Consider the following 21,925-nt stretch of genomic DNA (forward strand, 5'->3'; position numbering starts at 1 on the left):
TCTTTTCCCCCGTGTTTGTCTCTTTACACTGTAAGCACTTTAGGAATGGGAGTGTATCTTGCTATATGTCCGCAGAGCACCTAGGATATTATGGGTCCATTAAAATAGTAATAAAGAAGAAAAATGAATCTGAGAATGATTAACTGAAGAGATAACAAGGGGCAAAAAATAAAATCAAAGAAGCAAGAGGCAGAGCAAAATAACAGAATACATAATCATGGCTCTTGTACCAAAGAGTGGGGTAGTCTTATGGTTAGAAGTTAGAGGGAATGAGCGATATCTTTGAAGTAAAATATCTAAATTCCTCTACTGATCCAGTGTTAATGACACATACATTCATAGGCTTCATTTTTATTCCAGTTTATGTCTCAGTTAAAGTCAGTTTGATTATTTCACAGCGATATCGTTCAGATACAACGGGCTGTCTCTGGCCTATCTCATCTTTCTACTGCTTATTCCACTGTTCCCCAAGCCTACAGCTGTCACAATGAAAGGTAGGTGACCGCCTTCAAGTTCTAGACTATCAATATTGTGTTAAAACAAATTAAATTAATTGAATAAGTAGATTCCACCTTGTAGAATTCTATAGAGGCACATTGTGCTAAGTTCTTATTTACTTCCTTTATTTGATGTTTAAAGAGTGTAGCTGCAGTTGTATATCTTTCTATTTATTAGTCCTGGGGGATGGCCCCACTCATGGGCCTTGGGCTGGTGGATGTTTGGCCTTTCTGTGGGTGGAATTGTTTTTGTTCACAGTGCAGTTGGGAAGGGCAGGGAGCTGTTGCCCCATGCATTGTATCCATCTGATTTAGTCTGTTAGTTCTTAGGGCAGGGACCTTGGCTTGTCATGTTTCGTAGGATTCTTGGTGCGCTATCGTAACAAAGCCAGCATTTTATTTTTCAGGAGGCACACAGCAGTTCCTTAGAGCGATAAATTACACCAGCTTCACTTTCCTTATGATCCAAGTGGCGTTTCAGATTGCATTCTACTATCTGCCACCTAATGGTAAATTTCATTTCCACTGCAATAATTTATCCTATGGTAAAGAGCCCAAGGAATTCATCTACAGGAGCAGAATGCCATCATTAGAGATGGGCCTGGATCCAATTACCCCTGAGCTATAAAGGATTTTGATTGATCTCAACTTCTCCTCTGATTGCATTTCTACTCTGGGCTGAAACAAACCCTGGGTCCAAATGTTGCAGTTCAGATACAGCTCTCATTGCTCCTAAAGGTGCCCCTAATGCATTTAAATGTGCTTCAATGCCACTGAAATCCCACAATTGCTAGTCCCTTTCGGAAATCTTGACCCACATGCTTTACATGTGCAGACGAAGCATTTTGCTTGTGCAAATAATGCAAGCATGTTCTTTAGAAGTCTTTTGAAAGTCCTTAAAAGTAAAATAGATTATATTCCTTTCACCCCAGTTTTGTTGCCGTATAAAGTGATCCATATCAATGAATCTTGTTTTGGGGTGTTATACTGCACTCACTGAAGACAATAGCAAAAGCCCTCCCTATTTTACTGTTCTGCATGTTATGCAGTATTTCCACTGTCTATAGATTTACTTTTCAAAAGGATGCAGGCAGGAAAGCGAGACGCAAGCCTATTGATGAGAATGAATGTTTGGGTTGGAAAACATTAGGGCAGTGGTTCCCAAGCTTGTTCTGCCACTTGTGCAGGGAAAGCCCCTGGTGCGCCAGGCTGGTTTGTTTACCTGCCGCATCCTCAGGTTTGGCTGATCATGGCTCCCAGTGGCCGCGGTTTGCTGCTCCAGGCCAATGGGAGCTGCTGGAAGCGGCACGGGCCGAGGGACGTACTGGCCGCCGCTTCCAGCAGCCCCTTTGACCTGGAGCAGTGAACCGCAGCCACAGGGAGCCGTGATTGGCCAAACCTGTGGATGCGGCAGGTAAACAAACTGGCCCGGTCCACCAGGGGCTTTCCCTGAACAAGCAGCAGAACAAGTTTGGGAACCACTGCATTAGGGAATCAGTTTATAAACAGGTCTCTTTGTTCTTTTCCATTAGGCTATGGTTGGGAGGATGTGCTTGGTCATTTTGGAATTCTAAGGTAGGATATCAGTTGCATGTCTCTTCTTTTAAGATGTAGACACTGAAAATTGAATGCTTAATAATAATATCACAGATTTGTTTAGGTCCATAAGAAAGCACAAATTATACATGAGAACCCTAGTATTGTAGGGAATTACAATCCTTCTGCAAGCTATGTGAGCACATTTTGAAGGGGAGAATTAGTTCTTTAGGGTAGGGACCATCTCCTTATCACGTGTTTGTACAGTGCCTAGCACACAGAGGGCCTGACTCTGACTGGGGCCTTTAGGTCCTATTGTATTATACTTAAAAATAAGGGCAATATTATTTTAGTGGTTGATTTAGCAAGTATGGTCAATTAAATATACACTTAGATGTTGCAGATGGGATTGTCTGTTAATATTGGAGATCTCTCTTTTTTTGCTGATCTGAATGAGCTGTAAAAACCTTTCTATCCTATTGGTGTGGGGAAAAAAATCCATTGAATTTTCTTTACTGAGGTCTCCACTTTGCCAGGCTTGACGGTTTGCTCTGAAAAAAATACACTACAAATTCTAACGCCATTTGAACCAGAGATGCAGACTAAATGACCTTAAAACATACACCACTGGAGCTGGTAATTTTGACCAAGTGTTCTATGGCTGACTTTTATAACAAAAAACAATAAAAAAAAATGTAAATACCGAGTATCAATAACTCTTTTCTTAATGTTGCAAATGTTATAAGCTGTGTTTATAATAAAACCCTTAGTTTGCTCACGCTCTGCTAATAAAAGATCAAGAGATTTGAAGATTATATTTCTTCATTTCAGCAGATGTTCAATGCCAATTGTGGAAAAAAAGACATCTTAAAAAATTCTGCTCAGTATCTAAATGTAATATTACCTGCTATTTAATAATGTGGTATTGTACTCTGCTGTGGAATACTGAAACTACAATAAAGCAAATTGCAATAGGATAACCAAGTGCACTTCATTCTTAGGTCCTTTTTTTAATGCACAGATGCATTTCTGGGATTAGTTTTCAGATTAAATATTACAGGAACATTTGGAAAAATTAGACTCATTTCTGAGCACTAGCCTCATGTTTCACTCATGTGCTTTCCACTCTGCAGGCTCAGCAAAGTTGATGCTGGAAATGTCATCCGCCTGCTGGTTCCTGACATTGGAATGTTTTTCACTGGCTTCATGGTTATAAAGCTTTGTAAAAAACAGGTGAAACCTCTTATTCCCAAAATGCGGCTTCATTCTGAAGACCAGGAGCAGGATGAGGAGGAGCAGGATGAGGAGGAGGAGGAGGTGGTATGTTCAGCATCCTCTTACATGAATTAAGAGACTTCAACAGGCTAACCCACTGGACATTGGGGCAAAATGAATTGGGCTGTGTGTGTGGGAGCCACATGGACACTGGATTACATTCACTTACAGAAACAAAACCCGATGACTGCTCCATAGTGGGCCCGCTATGCAGGGAACTAAAGAAACAATTCCACTCCCTAAGCCAGTGGAGTGAGTCCTGCCTTATGTATTCAGACATGAGAGTTGCTTTCTCCCTATTCATGACTGTCTGTCTAGCCTGATGAGATCACAGGAACAAGCGCTCACACCTCAGACTGTATGGTTTCAGTGAAGTATTTAGGGACTCAAATGTGCCATGGCCATTATGTTTTTCAGTAGCCTTTTGTGCCTAATGCTGCATATCCATGCTGTAAACCATAGTCCTGGAATCTGTCTGGCAACACTTGGTTTTCATGCTCGGATCTTGCTTAGACATTCTTGTTTCCACAGGACTATGAAACGGAAGAAGGAGACAGTGATGAGGAAGAGACCAACTGTTTATCTGAAGAGGATTTGGGAAAAGAGGCACGTGACCGAAAACCAGGTTTCATTCAGAAAGTCACTACGTTCCTAGCAGGCTTGAAAATCATATTTGAAGCCATCCTGACAAGTGCTGGAAAGGTGGTAGCAACTCTTCTATTAGGCTTAGCAGGTAAGAATGTTAAAGCAGGAGGTTAAAAGGAAGTAAGAGTCTTCATCCCGTAAACAAAGCATGAAAAATAAGACAAGCAGCTAGAAGCAATCCTTTTCACCTCCATTGCTTGTTATTTGCTGTTGCCCAGTTATTTTTTTGTTTGATCTATGCATTGTTGTGTTGTTGTCAGCCTTTATTGTCATAGGTTATTGTTGCAAAATTGCAATCACTTATAGGGCAGAATTTCCTTTTCAGAGCTGCAGGGAGACCTTTACACAGCTATTCATTGGAGGTTGGAGAGGGGAATTTGTCTGCAATGGGCAAGTCCCTTGGCCCACTGAAAACTGTGAGGGTCTCATTTTCTTTTCTAGTTAGTTAAGATGGTTGAAGGCATCACCTGAGACTGTGTTCTGCTTGCTTAATATTTATTCATATGGAAATTAATAAATGGCACTTTCACAGTGGCTTCTCTTACTAGTTGGGGTCACTGTCCATCAATTGAGGAGCCACTTTGGCCTGATCTGTGTATCCTGTTTGCTGTGGAACAGAAGCCCTTTCATGGCCGGTTTTTCCCCCCAGGTATAATTTTGCCTTCTGTGACTTCTGCAGTCTACTTTTTCACCTTTCTCGGCTTGTGCTCCTGGTGGGCTTGTCATCGTCCCATTACCGTGGTCACCTTCAGCAGTTTGTGTGTGATGATGGCTATATTCAGTGCAGGTCACCTTGCTGCCCTTTACCTGTACCAGTTGCCATATTTTCAGGACCTGGTTCCTCCTGATGACATTTATGCCAGGTAAAGATGTCAGCTTCCATACAGAAAAGGATAGGGTTAATACTTTTAAATAAACTGTTCTAAAGGCAGAATTGAAATATATACGAAAGATCCTAAGTTGACCCACTGAGGCAGTATAAAAACAAGTAACATATCAACATTTCCCAAGGAGAGAGATCTGTAGGGAACATTTTTTCTTTTAAGCTTTTAGGACTTCCGTTACTTTGCTGTTGCCTAGTACCTTTTATCGGAGGAGTTCATAGCAATTTATAAACATTAACTAAGCCACAAGTCTTCTGTGTTTTATCATCATCATCTCCATTTTATAAATGGAGGAGTTGAGGCTAAATAACTTCCCCAAAGTCACACAGGAAAACTGTGGCAGGAGAATAGAATGTAATCCAGAAAAATCCTGGCCCAATTGAAGTCAATGGGAGTTTTGCTGTTGACCTCAGTGGGCCAGGAGGTCACTTGAGGACTCATGCCCAGTCGCCTTCTCTAACCACTAGGGTGCATCAGGAATTTGTCATGGTCTCTTTAATAATTACTCTGAGTTGCAAATAAAGGCAGTTTGACAGAACAATAAAAATGAGGATGATCAGTGAGATCTTATTTTTAGTAGTAAAGTATTTAGTATTATTTGACACTATTCTTAAAAATTCTAAATAATAAAACAGCAATAGTAAAAATTATAGAATACAACCAGTGTTAGCACTGTCTCCAACTTTTGTTTCTCCAGGTTCCTGGGGATGGTGGCGCTTATCAAGACAAACACCACAGAAATCTGGAAGCTGCAGATTCATTCTGGATTAAGCTGGCCTGTGTTTTTAAATCCTCTTTTGCTGCTTGTATTGTATTATTCACTGGTCCTGTTGCTACAGCAGTGGGCTCTGAGTCCTAAGGTAATGCATGGGTCAAAGTGCAGAATGGACAGGACAGATCACAAATGGCACCATAATTAAATACAGCCATATTCAAGAGAGAAATCAAGAAAAAAATCTGTCTTTCCATATGCTTTCTCCATTCCCCCCCTGGAATTTATGAGGGAGGCCTGGCAAGAAGTTCTTTAAATATTCATCCCTCTTGTCCTGTGCACTGCACAAATGTGAAAACAGGCCATGTCTGCTGTTTCAGTTCCCAACTGGATCATGTCCATGGAATATAATAAGGGTGATAGCCAGTAACAGTGCCGTAACCATTGCATTGGATAGCATGTAGCTGTATCCAGAGGTGGTGTGACATCTGTCTGTTATATTTCCTTTAATACAGGAATGTGAAGAGGGCATCCAGTCACCACCAGAAGAGCAGAGTAAGTTGGAGGTGGACACCATGCTCTGGATGGCAAAGAATGAGAAGAAAAGGGTAATGGCTATCTTAAGACGGTTTCTGCAACTGTTACAGGGGATATTAATGGTTCAGAATTTGGGTTTTGTACGAAGGGCCAACATTTTCACCAGTGAATGCCTAAAGGTAGGCCCTTAAATCCGTAATTAGACACCTCAGTAAGTGGCTGGATTGCCGAGACTGCTGAGCATCTAAGAACTCCCATAGACACCACATTGGGTGCAGTCACTTCGCTTCACTGTTTTCTTGGTGCACTCTGGAAACCAGCTGTGACATTTATAGGGCTAGTTGCATCTCTGTCTCCTTTCTGGTCTCTGAGTACACTCCTTCAGGTGTCAGGCCTTGTGCCTTTTCCTGCCCCAGCGTGGACTATTGCAATTCTTCCACTCTTAGGCTGGGCCCTGGGATACAGTACCCTATGCATCAACTGGTCTTACATAGTTACATGAAATCTTACTGAATTTGGGCCCCTGCAGTTCTTCCCTTTGGGAGTCTGACTAGTGGTGAACGCTGTGCTCAGACAGCCTTCTGAAAACCACATATTGTTTATTCTAACAGTAGGAACAAAGGATTTTAACCAACCAAACAGTCCACATTCATCTCTTACTTAAAAACGTATCATCTCCCAGTGGTAATCTATGCAGGTGTAACTTCTTCAGATACCTCACTGTGCCTCCATCTTAGTCTGGTTCTCCCAAACCGCCTCCCACTTTTGACCTCCTATGTTTGCAGGACTTTTCCTGTCCTGGCTTTTTCTCTTAAAAACTCTCAGGTGTTTGCTGCGAAGTGGCTTATCTTGAGCCATTCTTTCCCTTCTTGCTTCCCCACTGCCAGTCTCCTGTTAGTCCCCAGTATAGTCATACAATAAACATCCCAATAGCCAGGTCAACATACAGTATTCATCAATTACAGAGTAGCTCCAAATCTGTCACACCAGCATCCTAGACTAATGCATGGCACAGTGTCTGTAGAAAAGATAGGCAGGAGAAACACTATTCTATTTCCTTTTCTAGGTGGCTTATTTTTCAAATGGAAGCTGGCAGGACACGCCCCTTTTACAGTGTGAACATGGCAGGAGCCTCACAGCCAGTGCGGACACCAGTGAAGGACACAGCGCTCCTCTCTCAGGTACTGTACATCTCAAAGTGATGTTTGAATCATTGCATGAAAAAGCATGACACACAAACCATGAAGTGTAGTAGGCATCTATCATCTTGGAAAGCAGGCAGCACCAAGAAGACTAGGAAAGAAAGAATTTGATTTCATTCTGCATTTGTCATACTCACAGCATCTCCCAGTACATTTTTCTGATCGAGGTTATACAGGTAGACCAGGCTCCTCCTTCTACAGCTGGCTCTGTCACTGCCATCTTGGAAAACAAGCTAATTTTTGAATGAGGTGTGGAATGCAGCATCCTCGGTGGGTGAGGCCAAGGAGTCTTGTGCATTAGATGATACCTGCAGCAAGGCAAAAGCTGCAGGTAAATGAGTTTGCGTTACGGGCAGTTATATTTGCACATGTAAAGCAAGAATTTATCTCCATCCATTTAATATTGATTATTTCGGAGGTATATTTTCTACACAGTATCTGTGGAGGTATGGTCAACTCCTTCCAGAGTTCAGGGGAGTTGCACGCATACCTCCTTAAGTGCAGTCACAAAACACACACCCCTAAGACAAGACTTCTAAAGGATACAGAATACCATCAATTCTCAAAATAAGGGCTCAGCTTTGTACTAGAGACCTTTCAATCACCTTATCTATACACTTTACATTTCTTACAGAGGATAGCACCTGCCCTGAAAATGCAGACGCTGATGGGGATGGGACTAGCAGTATGGCAGTACTAGGGCAGTTCATTATGAATCAAAGTTATGTCAGTGCACTGATTGCCATGATGGTAAGATATGGAGTTGATGGAACTCTTTTTTCTACCTTCTTGTCATTTTCTGTTTTCCATTTGCCTTCCTAAAGAGCTTGTTATAGCGTGGAATACATTCATTGGAAAACATTGTAGAGTGTCTCAAAACCTTGTAAGAAACGGATTCACTGCTTTCTTCTAGGGCAAGGCTTCATATTCTGCACTACTTTCATGAAGCCCAACAAAATTCTGCATATATTGTGCATGTGGAATGTGTTGTAGAATCAGGAATGGTGAATAGATCAGCACTGCCCATTGCAGAGTAAAATGTTAGTAAGGAGTAATACAGCAATGAGTGGATTCTGATCTGCTACATAGTAAATCCACAGCAAATTCACTTTCCGAGCAAGCTCTGAGAATATTCTCCCCTTGCCATTGCAATGAAGAACACAAATAGAAAACGCATATCTGGTCATAAGAAATCCTATCTACTCTGATTTTGTAATGGGCAGTGCACTTTGGGCTAAATTTTCAGCTAATCTCAAACTGGCCCTACCGTTTTGTGTCCACCTTTGCACAGATGAGTGCATGTACCTGTGTTACACGCAGAGAACCTGCACCTGGGTGCAAATCAGGCTGCTGGTTGTCCAGCCGCATGATAGCGGGACAGGAAATAGAAATATGTTCACTTTTGTGGCCACAGGGGCATGTGCCAAAGTGGAGTGCAAAATTAAAGACTGAAGCTGGTAATACGCCTCTTGCTTTTCAGCTATCCCTGATTTTAGCTTCATTAAGATTTAAACAGCAGCATTCTTTCACTTAGATGTATTTGTTTGCAGGTTTGGAGCATCACCCACAACAGCTGGCTGACTTTTGTTCTGCTGATTTGGTCTTGTATCATTTGGATGGTTCGTGACCGGCGTCGTTATGCCATGCGTAGCTCTCCGTTCCTTGCCATCTATGGGAATATCCTGGTGATCCTCAATTTCTTTGTAGGGTTCAATATTTCACAAGAAGAACTGTTTCCTGAAATTCCAACCTCCGTGCTCATTGACTTTGATTTAAAACCATATTCTTTCCCATGTGTGCATCTTGGTGTTAAGGTACAGCCTTGGTGTTTTCTCATTTAATTGCAATGCTAGTAATGCAGACACAGGAAAGAACCAAGAAAATACATATTTATAAGTTGCGCCTCCATTTTGGGAGAAAAAAATTGAGATTGTGATCAGGGACCAAATGAGAAAGACTCACAGACTCGATAGAGATAGTCACAAGAGATTTACACAGTGTGGTCATCATGTACTTATCAAACCCAATTCATTTCTTTGAAAGAATGGTAGTAAAAGCAGAAAGGGCCTGATGAAGTTGGCTTAATTTGCTTGGACTTTTATGAGGCTTTGATTCAGCACAGTGTGCCTGGTTAGCAAGAGATGAGTCTGAGCCACAAAATTTGGAACCAGATATATATCTGAAGTTGCTGAAAGGTTCAGGGTGTTCCGATTTGGTTTTTGGTCTCAGTGCATTATACAGATTGAGGCCAGCTGCAAAATTCAGATCTGGGTCCAAACTCTCCCAGAGTTCAGGGGTTTGATCCAGGCTCATCTCTAGCCTGTGGAGATTGGTTAATACTCAGTTGTTTAAAAATGGACTTTGTAAGAGAGGCCAAGAAGTGGAGGCAAGAAGTGGTGGCAAATAGTTAAGATCAAATATGTGTAAGAGAAAATGAAGGTGAACCAGAATCCCTATGAATTAATAAATCCTCACAGGGAGGTTTTATTTTCTCTTTATATACTTCACCTCAGGACTTGTGTAGTTTTTATACCAGAGTTGGGGAGGAAGAACATTTGGGATGGTGTCACAGAAGCCACATTTTGCCTTCTGCCTAAGCCAAACTCATTAAGTTGGCAACAAATAAAGCAACAATGTTATCACTAAAAAAGTTGGTTTGCAAATGATTGTTCTCAGTTTGTCCTGCAGTAGTGCCTGGGATCAACCCCTCTGTGCTAGGTGCTATACAAACACATAATAAAAGATAGGTGCGACCCCTAAGACCTTGCAACCTAGATTCTGCTCCTTAGTTATAATTTAAACATATGTAAAATCTAAGCACTAGACCAGCTTTTTCTTTTTCCCACTGTGCTACTAATTTTTCCACTTCATTGGGACAGAGAATTAGGAATCTATATTCCTAGGGAGAGGAGTTATTTGCATTTCTATGTGGGTTCTTTCCATGAAAAAGTAAGGCACAAATGTGGTTTCACTGCAGATCTTTTATGCATTCACGTTCTGGCTATTGCTAAGGCAGCATATGATCAAAAGACATATGGAGGAGAAGCAAGAAACTCTCACAGAAGTCACAGTGGATGCGAATGGTAAGAAAATGTAACACTATATCATCAGACCACCCTGATACTCCATCTGCCTGTTGTGGTTCGAGCTCCCCATCACCGTTGTTCCTATGAGTCACCATTGCGGGGGAGGGATAGCTCAGTGGTTTGAGCATTGGCCTGCTAAACCCAGGATTATGAGCTCAATCCTTGAGGAGGCCATTTAGGGATCTAGGGCAAAAATTGGGGATTGGTCCTGCTTTGAGCAGGGGGTTGGACTAGATGACCTCCTGAGGTCTCTTCCAACCCTGATAGTCTATGATTCCATACAGAAGATGCCAAATCTCTTGATGTATTAGGTCATTTAACAAGCCCTAATATAGCCCTAATAGGGCCCAGGAAGCCATTGCAATATTATTACTATATTAGCAATACATTATATTGCTATATTATTTATTTGTCTTACTTTAGCATTGTTGCTTACTTTAGCCCCAGTCCTGGGCCAGAACCCCACTGTGTGAGGTGCTGTACAAACACAGAACAAAAAAGTTGGTCCCTGCCCCAAAAATCTAAGTATATGACACAGTTGCAATCTAAGTCTGTGACATAGTTTAACATGGGACATTAAACACATTAGGATAGATATTTGCTAGCCTAGGAATGTAGAATGTTAATAAAGGTATTAGAATGTTACAATAGCCAAGCACATCCTAGTGTCACACCTGACAGATTTGCATTCCTCTTTTTACAGAAAGGGAAATCCCGCACAATCCTCTGCTGGAAATATTTGGCTCTCTGATTAAAGGAATGCTGGTTAAATACTGGATCTATTTCTGCGCTGCCATGTTTTTCATTGTCAGTTTCAATGGCAAAGTAGTGGTCTACAAAATTCTGTACATTATGCTCTTTCTGTTCTGTGTAGCTTTATATCAGGTAAGCAACCTGGAATTTAAAGTTCTCACACTCTCCACTTTGTTTCCTGCAGGGCAGATCCACAGCTGGTGTAAATTGTCATAGCTCGATTGACTTCAATGCAGCTATGACAATTTGCACCAGCTATGGATTTGCCCTTTTGTATCCTGCTTTGCCTACAGTATGATTATCTTGATATAGCTACTGGCCTATATTTTGTCCTTAGTCTATGAAGCTTCTCATTTGCTATGGCTACCATTCAATTTGAATTGAAATGACTGTCTCAAATAGAATAGATATCCAAGCTGCTCATTTTGTTGGGAAACCTTTGAGACACACACACACTTTGTCAAATGTTCCAGACTCATCAATAGGAGTTCTCAGTTTAGCATTTTGGATAGGAGAGGGGATTTGACCTAGATGCTGTCAGTGGGCTGTCTTCAGTTTACTTAACAAACTGAGGTTCATCTAATCTGAGATGCATTTGGTTTCAGGTTCACTATGAGTGGTGGAGACGAATTCTGAAGTATTTTTGGCTCACTGTTGTCTCTTATTCAATGGTGGTCCTCATTGCTGTGTACGCCTACCAATTCAAAACCATTTCTGGGTCCTTGCTCCTGACTTTGGGACTGTCAGAGGAGGGGTAAGGACTCTAATTATATTTTAAAGAAATGAAACAAAATTATCCTCCTGGAAATCCTATTTCACTCATTTTATCTAGGAATCTATATTATTTATATGTATTATGGTAGCGTTTTGAGGCATCAACCCTAGATTAGGGCCCACTGTGCTAGGTAGTATACAAACATATCAAGCTACAGTCCCTACCCCAAAGACCTTACAGTCTAATAGACAACACAGAGATTATAGACCAGACTGTGATATGCTCACTCACCCTGAATAGTGCCCTATACCACAAATAGTGCTATTGACATTAATGGAACTTTGCCAATGAGGATCTGCCTCAGAATCTGCTCACCTGCATTAAGCATGACGATGACCATGATGGGGAATAAATGAACATTTATTGGCCCATCCAAAAATTATTCACCCCAGGTAAGATGAGAGGAGGAATTTTTCAAGGCTGAAAGAATCATTTTCACAGTGTAGACTGGTTATTCAGGTACCCTTACTCCAAATGCCCCCTGACTCCTTAAGGATAGCTACTGATTTCTCAGTAGAGAACTCAAAGTAAGTGTGAGTCACACAGCATGAGTAAAGATATCAGTATCTGGCTCTTGGATCACTCGACACACTATGTGTCCCCCACCCCAACAGTTACATGAAGCCACTAACATCCATTGCTAATAGTAGCTGGTTCTTATCTCTCCATCATCAGGTATAGCTGCTGCCTTAGATTCCCTTCAGGATCAGTACCCGATGGGTGTGGACATTTTAGCCCTTTAGCCAAACTTACAAGGCAACCCCTTGCAGGATATCCAAAGTCCCAAGTAAACAACTGGGCAGCCTGACTACAAGAGTTCACTATACACACTGCCTCCTCATCGGGTTTCTTCACCGAGGCATTTCCACCCTAGAGGCTGATGTAAAAAAGCCATAAACAAAGAAAAGAAGGCCCAAAATACACAGTCCCTGGGTGGATCCTTGGCTACTTGATCACAGGCTCCCTCCGCTGAAGTGGGGAATGTGGGGCTTCCTTCCTTCCCCTCCCCCCTCCTCAGCAGGAAGACACAACTCTGGTCACTTCACCCAGAAGAAGAAAACTCTAGGCAAAGCCCTAAAAAAACTCCTTTGCCAAAGGTTTTCATCTTTACCCAGCCCCAAGACCTTTCTCAGATACCTTTGCTCAGTTCCTAGGTCTGTCCTGGAGAAATCCACCAGCAGCTACCACTCTTCTCAAAACCTCTCTGGGATGAGGGACAAAAGGGTTTATAAACCAGGTCCTCTTTTCCAGCATGCCCTGCAGGCCAGTAGACCTGTTTTTAAAGAGCTCATACACACTGTTACACTGATCACCATTCAATCATAATTCCTACCCCATCACTCCTTTATAGCGCAATTAAATTACAACCTCCCTTATCACATCCTGTGAGCCCATCCCATCCCCAACAGCCTGATTCCAAAGCCTATGGAAAGACTCCCTTTGACTTCAGCAAGCTTTGGATCAGTGCCTAAAAGCCTGTTAAGGTTAGTAAGTATGTGCCTGGAATGTCAGTAAATTTGAGCTATGTTGTATTAGTTAATGATTGTCGCCACACTGAGGTGCATGGATGAAAGGACTAGTATGGGTCCAGTCCTATAAGGTGCTAAGTGCCTCCTCTGATTTCAGTGTGAGCTGAGTACCTCAGCACTTCCCTTGATAAAGCCCAATAAATTCACAGCATTATTATGAGATTAATAGTGCAGTGAGGGTGTGTTACCCTATTTTCTTTATGGGAATGTACAACAGCTCCCAGTGGTTTCTGTATTTTCAATGATGTGGCTAAGGCAGGAGGATGTAGGGTATAACCCAAACAAACCACAATGGGTGACTTGCTGAAATACAAACCCCAGGCTTGCTTGAGGGACTCATCATCTTTTTTTCTTTTGGGAACTATTGCTGATGTTAGCTTGAAAATATTGTAGCCAGCTTTTCTGGAAAGACTCTGTACTTTGTTTGGTTAAATAGTTTGAGGGTTTTCACAGTAATTGTAGCCACATAGTGGTAGATTTTCTAAGATCAATGGAGTTTATTCCCCCACACAAAGTTGGACTTGGATCTTTCCTGAGGTTAGAGAAAGAGAGAGACAGCAGGAAGGAAATTTGGGAATAACATTCTGTGCTCGAAAAAGACAACAGGGTTCTTTATGTGAACTCAAGATAACATTGAAAATAAAAGGGTGTATCTCTGTAGATGAAGTGTAGTGAATAGCCCCTGCCATGACTTCAGAATCCAGGAAAGGATTTAGGAAGACCATGACTGGTAGCACAAGGCTCCATCAGTCTTCTGAAATCTTGAGATCTAGAGAGAACTATATGGTCTCTCTGCATCCAGAAAGCCTCAATGAAGAATCTCTTTGATGCTCATTAAAACTGAGATCAGTCTATTATATAGTAGCTTCATATAACTAGCTACCTCACTATATTCTAGAGTAACCTTTCTCTGTATCCTTACTAGAAATTTGTCCCTTAGTTAATAAGGCTGACCTGTGAAAGGCTTTTTCCTTTTTACCTGACAGGTTAAAAGACCTGGGTCTTGAACAGTATGACACAGTAGAACTGTTTGCTAAGATTCTGCTTCCTTCCACTTTTCTCCTGGCCTGCATCCTTCAGCTTCATTACTTTAGTGAGGATTTTCTGAAGATCACTGACCTGAGTAACATTCCCATCAAGCATGAATGTACTTTTGGCAGGTATGTGACCAGATCTGCACATTGGTAAACTGCCAAGCATGTGAGCATGTCCTTACCGAAGCGTTATCAGCTGGAAAATGAGACTTGAAAGTGCTTTACAGTTTATATATTTACAAGAATTTATATTGGTTTTCTGATGCACATGGAGGAACAAAGGCACTTTACAGATAAGTTAGGCTGGCAATTACAGCAAGTCTAATCGGTGCATGCTTTTATTACAGCTGCACATACAAAATGGTACCTCCAGAAATAAATACTTAATAGTGATAATTTGTCCTGCACTTACTCAGCTGGGGGAATTTCACATACACACTGGTCACATATATGAATGTGCAATTACTATGCCTCACTTATTTGAAATCTGGTCTTTTAAACATAATAGGCCAAATTTTTAAAGCCATGCACAGTGGTTGTGCCCATAAAGAGATGTGAACAGTAATCCCACTTTTGCATTCAAAAATTCCTCTTTCCATGCAAAATTCTGGGGCTTTCTGGGTGCATTGGTATGGAAACCTTGTTTGAAAATTTGCCACAAAATAAGAGTCAGACAAGAAGAGAACAACATAAGCTTTCCTTACTTTCTAAAATATTGGCAGGAATTTTCGTGGAAATACATTAATGTGTTCCTTTCCCTTAATGAATTATAATGACTCCTATTATACCTAAAATATTCCATGTTGATTTTCTTTGGATAATAAATATTGTGTGGTTTTTTCCCCCTGAATGGAGGGGGTGGGGATAATAGAAATATGCCAATAAATATGATACGTACATAAAGAGCCTGCTCCCACTGAAATTCTGGTTAGTTTTGTTATTGATTTCAATGGGAGCAACACTGAGCACATTGCTCTACTGAAGATGAGTTTCACACTGAACCATTGCCACACGTAGCTTGCAACATAGGTAAATGTTCCTAACAGAGAAAGGGCCCAATTTTCAAACTTGGGTGCCCAAAACCTTAATCCTGCATTAGGCCATGCCAACATGGAGCCCCATGCCCATGAGGATTCCCATAAATGCAAAAAAGATCCTTGAAACATGTGTTAGGTGCCTAGGTGTTAGTTTGAGCACCCAGAAGCACAAATGCATTCCCTGATTTAGTAACCCAGCTTTGAAAATTGAACTCTGTATAATGTCAGAAATATTGGTCTCATCTTATTTTTGGAGGGATTTTTGGAAAGGAAGGTACTAGTGCTGAACCTCATTGTGATGCAGAAGATAATGTGGGAGGATGAGGCACATCCTGTCAGCCATGTGCTAAAGAGAACATATGTTGACTTTATGCTATATTTTCTCTCTAGTAAAAAGAAAACTGAAACTCAGGTGTATCTCTTGGCTGACATGTGAGTTCATTTAATTTCTTCACCCTTTCCCAAACATTTTCTTTTTAACTATATCCAACACCGTTATTTTGATTGTCGTTCCTTCTGCTGTAGGACAACACACAATGGAGCTCAGCAAGGATAGTAAAATAGGTCACTGATGGAGAGGGGAAGGAGAAACAGGGAATAGGCCATCAATAACCTTCCCATACATGTCCTGGCCAACATTTTCTTTCCTGTATTATAGGGCAGTATTCTGTGTACAAGTTTGCTGCTTTCCTCACTCAAGATGGATGCACTGTAGTTGGTGCAGTGTAGGTTCAAAACACTTGTTTGTGTGTTGAATTCTCTCTCTCTAATGGTTCTCCCCAGCAAGGATAATCACTGGCTGCTTTCTGTTAGCTGCTTACTGATAGCTCGAGTGGTAGGTGCTGAACCTATAACAGGAATAATAGGTTATTCCTATTAATAACCAGGGATACTGTATGAACGTGGCCATATATAAATTTGTGAATTGCTGTGGGTCTGTTGGGATGAAAGACTCCATAAATCTGTAAGGGATTCATATTAGTACTTGTAGAAAACTAGACAGATAAAATTCAATATTTGGATGTTATATTTTTCCTGCTTTTAATTTTCAGGCTTAAAGAAAGTATTTGGAAACTGCAAAACAGGTGAGAATGAAAGGACACTGAGGAATGCATTTCTCTGTATGCTTCATTGGAGTCTATTTTGCTCTTGATGCCTGGATGACACATAGGTGTAGCTCTGATTAGAAGTAAATGGATTTACTTGTGTTACTTCTCCATGAATTTATAGTAGAACCAACTAGTATAGTTTGTACTTAGCAATCTGACATTGGGAACACTTGTTCCCGATATGCAGCGCTGTCATAGCATGTCTAAGAAGATAGTGGAGACAGGTTTTTTAAAAAATGGATTAACATGAGATTTGTTTGCTTTAGTTTAGACCCCAGGCTCACAACACAGCAGTATTATTTACAAACATAATAGGGTGGGATTTTCAAACTTGCTCAGCTTTGGTTCAGTTCTGCTCCTGTTAAATTCAGTGGGAGTTCTACCGCTTGATTTTAATCAGAGCGAGGCAAACCATGAGCTCATTTGAAAATCCCACCCATAAATTATACATATCACAGGTGTATACTTCAACTTTGTATTCTGTTCCCTTTCAGTTTAGTTGCAGACAATTAAAAATGGATCACAATTTGTGTAATATCAGCATATGTCTAACTCTCTTTAACACCACAAGGTAAAGGGATCAATGTCTAAGTTGTCTGGCATTAGCAACTTTCTTGTGTTCCCAACAGGCTCGCAGCCAATGAACTGCATGGTGAAAATCAAACCACCTTGGACAAGATAGAGAAGACAACAGTGGATGAACCCCTGGGAGGGGCTCAGCAGGAGAAATCAGGTGATATGATATTGCAGCATTGGTTGAATGATTTTTTTTTTTTTTTTTACATGGAGCAAAGCCAATACTATGTAGTTTATCGGCAAGTACTTGAGTATTCTTATTCTAGGGGTTGACTTCAGGCATTGTAGGTGTATGGCAGTGGGATTCCTGCCCAAGGGCTGACGATACTTGCAGTCCTTGTCCTCCCTAAACACAAAGGTGATAGGAAGCAATAATGATTAGTGAGTATGGAGATATAAAGCATGGTGGATATATAGTTTTTTTGGATCTAGGCCCCAAATACAATTTTGCTTTGTTCTTTATTCCTAACCTGATTTTGCTCTAGCAGGAACTGTGATACAGTGGAATTCACAGCTTATTTCTTAAAGCTTAATTGTGCCAATACAAAATAGTCACCAAAGCCAGAGGAAGGAATAGCTCTCCATGTATGAGCTATTGTTGACCTGTTTAATCCCATATTTCTCCACCACAATACTGCCGCCCCTGAATTCTTCCTTCCTTACTCTGATGTGGAGTATGAAGATATAGCTGACAAATCATTTGACAAAGCAGTAAAAATAGTAAAGGATTTCTATTGTTCTGTCTCCAAAATCATCTTTAAAAGTGATTTTAAAGCACTAACCCAGCACTTTTCTTTTCTTAGTGGGAGGGCCTAATAAGTGGAGCCTGGTGATCGACAAGTTGGCTTCTGTTCTCCTGCAGCTTTTGGAAAGGTTTCATAAAACTCAGGTGTTAGCCTGGAGAGTCCTAGAGCTGCACATCCTTAAAATTGTTTCCACTTGGGTCATCTGGATCACGCTCCAGGAGGTTGGTGAATAATATGAAGATCCTGAAAATATCATTTGTTTTCTGCAAACACCTTTCCTGGTGCTACAAGAGACTCAGATCTCCTCCAAATCAGCAGCCATGGCCAGTTATGTTTGTATTTTAGGCCAGTAACTGTAATCCTCTAAGTACATAGAAATGTATATTAGTGGGGGTTTGTTCCTGCTTCTAATGAGGTCTACACACGCTGCATGTTGTCCAACCTGAGCAGCTTCCTGGAGTTTGGCTTTATTGTTAAGTCAAGCAACCAAACAAACCTCAATCTAAATGATCTCTGCAAGCTGGCTGTTTTTAGGGTTTTACATCCAACACCTCTCCCCCATTCCCTAGTTTCCTCTGCTTCTTGAAAGGTTCTAAACACTTCTGTATATTCTAGATGGACCTGACTGAATCGACATGCTGGTACTTCTCTGCTATAAATTCCAATGCACCTTCATAAAGGGTTCATTTATATGTAGAGTTCTAGAGAGTCTGCCAACCTGCTACAAGGCTTCACTGTGCCTTTAATGTGCCAGCTTGCACACTGCCTCCAAGGTCTCCTGGGGAGTGCAGCCAGCATGCCACCCTTAAAGAAGGTGTAGCATGAACTCTCATCTGATGATGAACAGCTCTGCTAATTTCTGTGGTGGATGACACAGAGCCATGGCCTCACTTCGACCCTATTCTTCCCTGCCCCTTTAGTTAAGTTTATTTGAATTCAGGAGAGCACAGGGACTGCTATTGTGCCTAGATGTGGGGCACCATCTGACTTGTTTTAGAATTTTTATCATGTGATATGCCATACTAGATCCTACTTGGTTTTCTTCTCGGTTTGCTAAGCAAAGTTTCCTTTCCTCCCTGCAGCCATCAGAATAAACCTTAGTTAAGACTCAGGTGGCTTATGTAAGTCAGACCCAAGATTTCATAGTTAAATGCATGTGCAAATAGCTAGTTAGACAGGGCTTCCTCAGAACCCAAATTGTTCCTGTTTGTTTCTGTTAAGATCCAGGTTTTCATAAATGTTTTTCATGAATCTGTCTGTGCAAACTGTAGACATCAAATTTTACAGAGCTAGGAAACTACATAACAGTGACCTAAATGTCACTTAGTCCCTTGCAAGGTCAAAAGTCATCCTTAAATATCAGTAAGAGAAAAATGTAAATGAAAACATATCACTTACTACATTTACATAAGACAAGATTTTCTAAACATCAGGAAAGGACCTTTCTGCCCAGCAGTATTACTTGTCATCCCAAACCATCAGGGCATATTTTTTCCTCAAATAGTCTTTTGCTTTATTTAATAGTATATCTGTTATTCCGTATTGTGTTGCAAATACCACAAGCTGAATTCCTCAACCCACAAACACACCGGCAAAGAGGTAAGTTACAGTGAAACAACTGATTTTTTTCCTGCAATGATTTTAGGTATCTTTGATGAATTACCCTTTCTTCATCCTTTGGGTGTTTGCCCTGCCCTATCCCAAGCTCCGCCCTCATGCATCAAAGATCTGCACAGTTTGGTCCTGTGTGATGGTTATCTGTAAAATGATGTACCAGTTGAAATTCGTCAGGCCGCATGACTACTCCTCAAACTGTATGCAGGTGAGCATTCTAAAGAACTTGGGTCCTGATTGTGCAACCACTTGTGATATATCTAGCATAGCATTTTGAGTGAGCAAAAGCGAACCTCCCAGCCTGGGTCGACAGACTCTGACCAGTGAGGCTCACTCTGGCCCTCTAAAATTAGCTGTATAGGCGGTGCTTTGATATTGCATCTCAGATTAGAGTTCAGGCTCTGAAGCCTAGGGAGGGGATGGGGTTCTTAGTACATCGCACTCAGCAAAGATCTGTGACCAGCCAGCAAGCAGTCAGTAGTAGTAGGTCAAAGTACATTAAGGAACTTAATTTCCTTTACTCAATCACTTCTCTCTCATGTTACTTACTGGGCACAAAGAAATGAATTGTCAGGAGGCTTATAAAATTAAAAGATGTATAAATGATAGCTATGCACATAGAAGTGTTGCCAAGCAAGAAAAACCAAGCACTCTTAGGTGAAGTTTTTGGAATAGAAAATTATCCATGCCTACCACAAAAGCTAAATTAGAAGGCATCTGTTCCATTTGTGTGCATTACATACTGGATATAAATAAATAAACTTTAAACACAGTAGGGAGCTATTAGAACTTGTGCTTACCCCTATTATTGAAGGGGTTAGTTTCTGAGAGTGTATTTCAGACAAACATGCTTCATTCCATAGGGACTGTACCAGAACAGAACCTACTATCATGACAGCCTGGACGAGCTGTTGCAGAAATCAGCGTTGTACGTTGCTCCTGTTGATCCTGCCGATTGGTGTGGAGGGTTACAGAAGTGCGGTGACAATGTTTTACCCTGCTTGAAGGTAGGATTCTTATTGGCTGTCTGATGTCACTGTTACTAACTAGAGTAACTGGGGTAATCAGCAGCTTCACTCAGCACAAACCCCCTGCTGATATGTCAGACTTTGACATGCACAAGCAGAAAGAGGAGCTTGAAATAGGAAGAGGGAGCAACATGGGAATCTGAAAATTTTTTTAAAATAAATTCTGGTTAGATCTTAATGAGAAGATGTGATAAAAAAAGATGACAGGATAAATGGAAGAGAGGAGATCAAAGAAAAGGAGGTGGTTTTCTCAGCCATTCTGCTGTACTTGGTTGTCTTCTCATTCTGCTTCAGCAGCTGATGAGACACCAATAAATGTTCTTCATACCTTCAAGAGTCATTATTGTTGGTCTCAAGGAACAGCTTATCCCTTGAAATTGCCACTGGTCTGTATCCAGCTTAGCTACTACTCCAGTATTATGGGAGAGAAGTCCATGGGAGACTCTTTCCCAAGACAGCATGTTGCAATGTTCCAGGAGAGAAAAGAAGCATTTCTCATTCATGTCTCATAGCACTTATTATTCGCATGAGACATTTTTATATAGTGCTGTAAATGTACCTGGCACTTTACAGAATAGAGGAAAAGCAGAGTCCCTGGCATCCAATGTAATGGACAAGACACAGCTCAGAACAGCAGCTTAGTTGTTGTAAGCTCCATTTGCCCTGCCGTTTGCCCTTCTCAGTGTGGGTTGCTCAATATTGCATTTAGGATGCCATTAACATCTGGGCCATTTCATTCTGCCCTTGCAGAACCATCTCAGCATCTTGGCATTAATGGTAATAGAAGTGACTGTGCATCACCACCAGCTCTTCTACCGGACTCAAAACCAGCTGACACCACCTGTTACGGGGATCATTTTTGATACCATCACCCGAGAGCACCTGGATGATGGGTTACTCAGCTGCATCAAATACTTTATCAACTATAGTTTCTATAAGTTTGGACTAGAGGTGAGCAAATATCAGGGGAGAACAATCCTCTTTGGACTTGGTCCCCAGCAATAGCTCACTGAGGCATTAAGAAGCCTGTGGAAAACACACAGAGAATCTAAATTCCCTTCTGGTTTAAACAAGCACAACTCCATTGACTTCCCCTAGAAAATTTGTTCCCATGCAGATATGGGCAGCAATTACCAGTGAGATCAGATTTGCACAGATGCAGAGCTCTTAGGGCTTGATTCACCTCCCTGGTTGGAGCTGGTTGCAGTTTGAAGCCTCCCCTGCCCAGGTTGCCACACCTGAGAGCAGATTACAGTATCAGGGATTCAGTCTGGGGAGGACAGCTTTAAAATCCAGGCTGCCTGCAATTTATGGCCTGCTCTTCTTGGGCTTATCATGCTCCATTTCAGG

At 41.3% G+C, this 21,925-nt stretch overlaps 1 protein-coding gene across 1 annotated transcript in view; it reads left to right on the forward strand.

The window, feature by feature from the left end:
* Positions 1-487: 487 nt before the first annotated feature.
* Positions 488-21,925, forward strand: part of LOC140897151 (piezo-type mechanosensitive ion channel component 2-like) — a 61,905-nt gene continuing 40,467 nt past the window's right edge. The window contains exons 1-19 of the mRNA XM_073309522.1: positions 488-494; positions 2,030-2,072; positions 3,167-3,353; positions 3,840-4,041; positions 4,633-4,816; positions 5,535-5,697; positions 6,065-6,265; positions 7,153-7,267; positions 7,923-8,038; positions 8,839-9,102; positions 10,266-10,371; positions 11,078-11,259; positions 11,733-11,881; positions 14,418-14,591; positions 17,241-17,344; positions 17,991-18,154; positions 19,579-19,755; positions 20,411-20,554; positions 21,326-21,526. Coding sequence (XP_073165623.1) covers positions 488-494; positions 2,030-2,072; positions 3,167-3,353; positions 3,840-4,041; positions 4,633-4,816; positions 5,535-5,697; positions 6,065-6,265; positions 7,153-7,267; positions 7,923-8,038; positions 8,839-9,102; positions 10,266-10,371; positions 11,078-11,259; positions 11,733-11,881; positions 14,418-14,591; positions 17,241-17,344; positions 17,991-18,154; positions 19,579-19,755; positions 20,411-20,554; positions 21,326-21,526 — 2,883 coding nt within the window. The remainder of the gene's footprint in view (positions 495-2,029; positions 2,073-3,166; positions 3,354-3,839; positions 4,042-4,632; positions 4,817-5,534; positions 5,698-6,064; positions 6,266-7,152; positions 7,268-7,922; positions 8,039-8,838; positions 9,103-10,265; positions 10,372-11,077; positions 11,260-11,732; positions 11,882-14,417; positions 14,592-17,240; positions 17,345-17,990; positions 18,155-19,578; positions 19,756-20,410; positions 20,555-21,325; positions 21,527-21,925) is intronic.

The sequence above is a fragment of the Lepidochelys kempii genome, chromosome 13 (assembly GCF_965140265.1).
Source record: "Lepidochelys kempii isolate rLepKem1 chromosome 13, rLepKem1.hap2, whole genome shotgun sequence".
Lineage (NCBI taxonomy): Eukaryota > Metazoa > Chordata > Testudines > Cheloniidae > Lepidochelys > Lepidochelys kempii.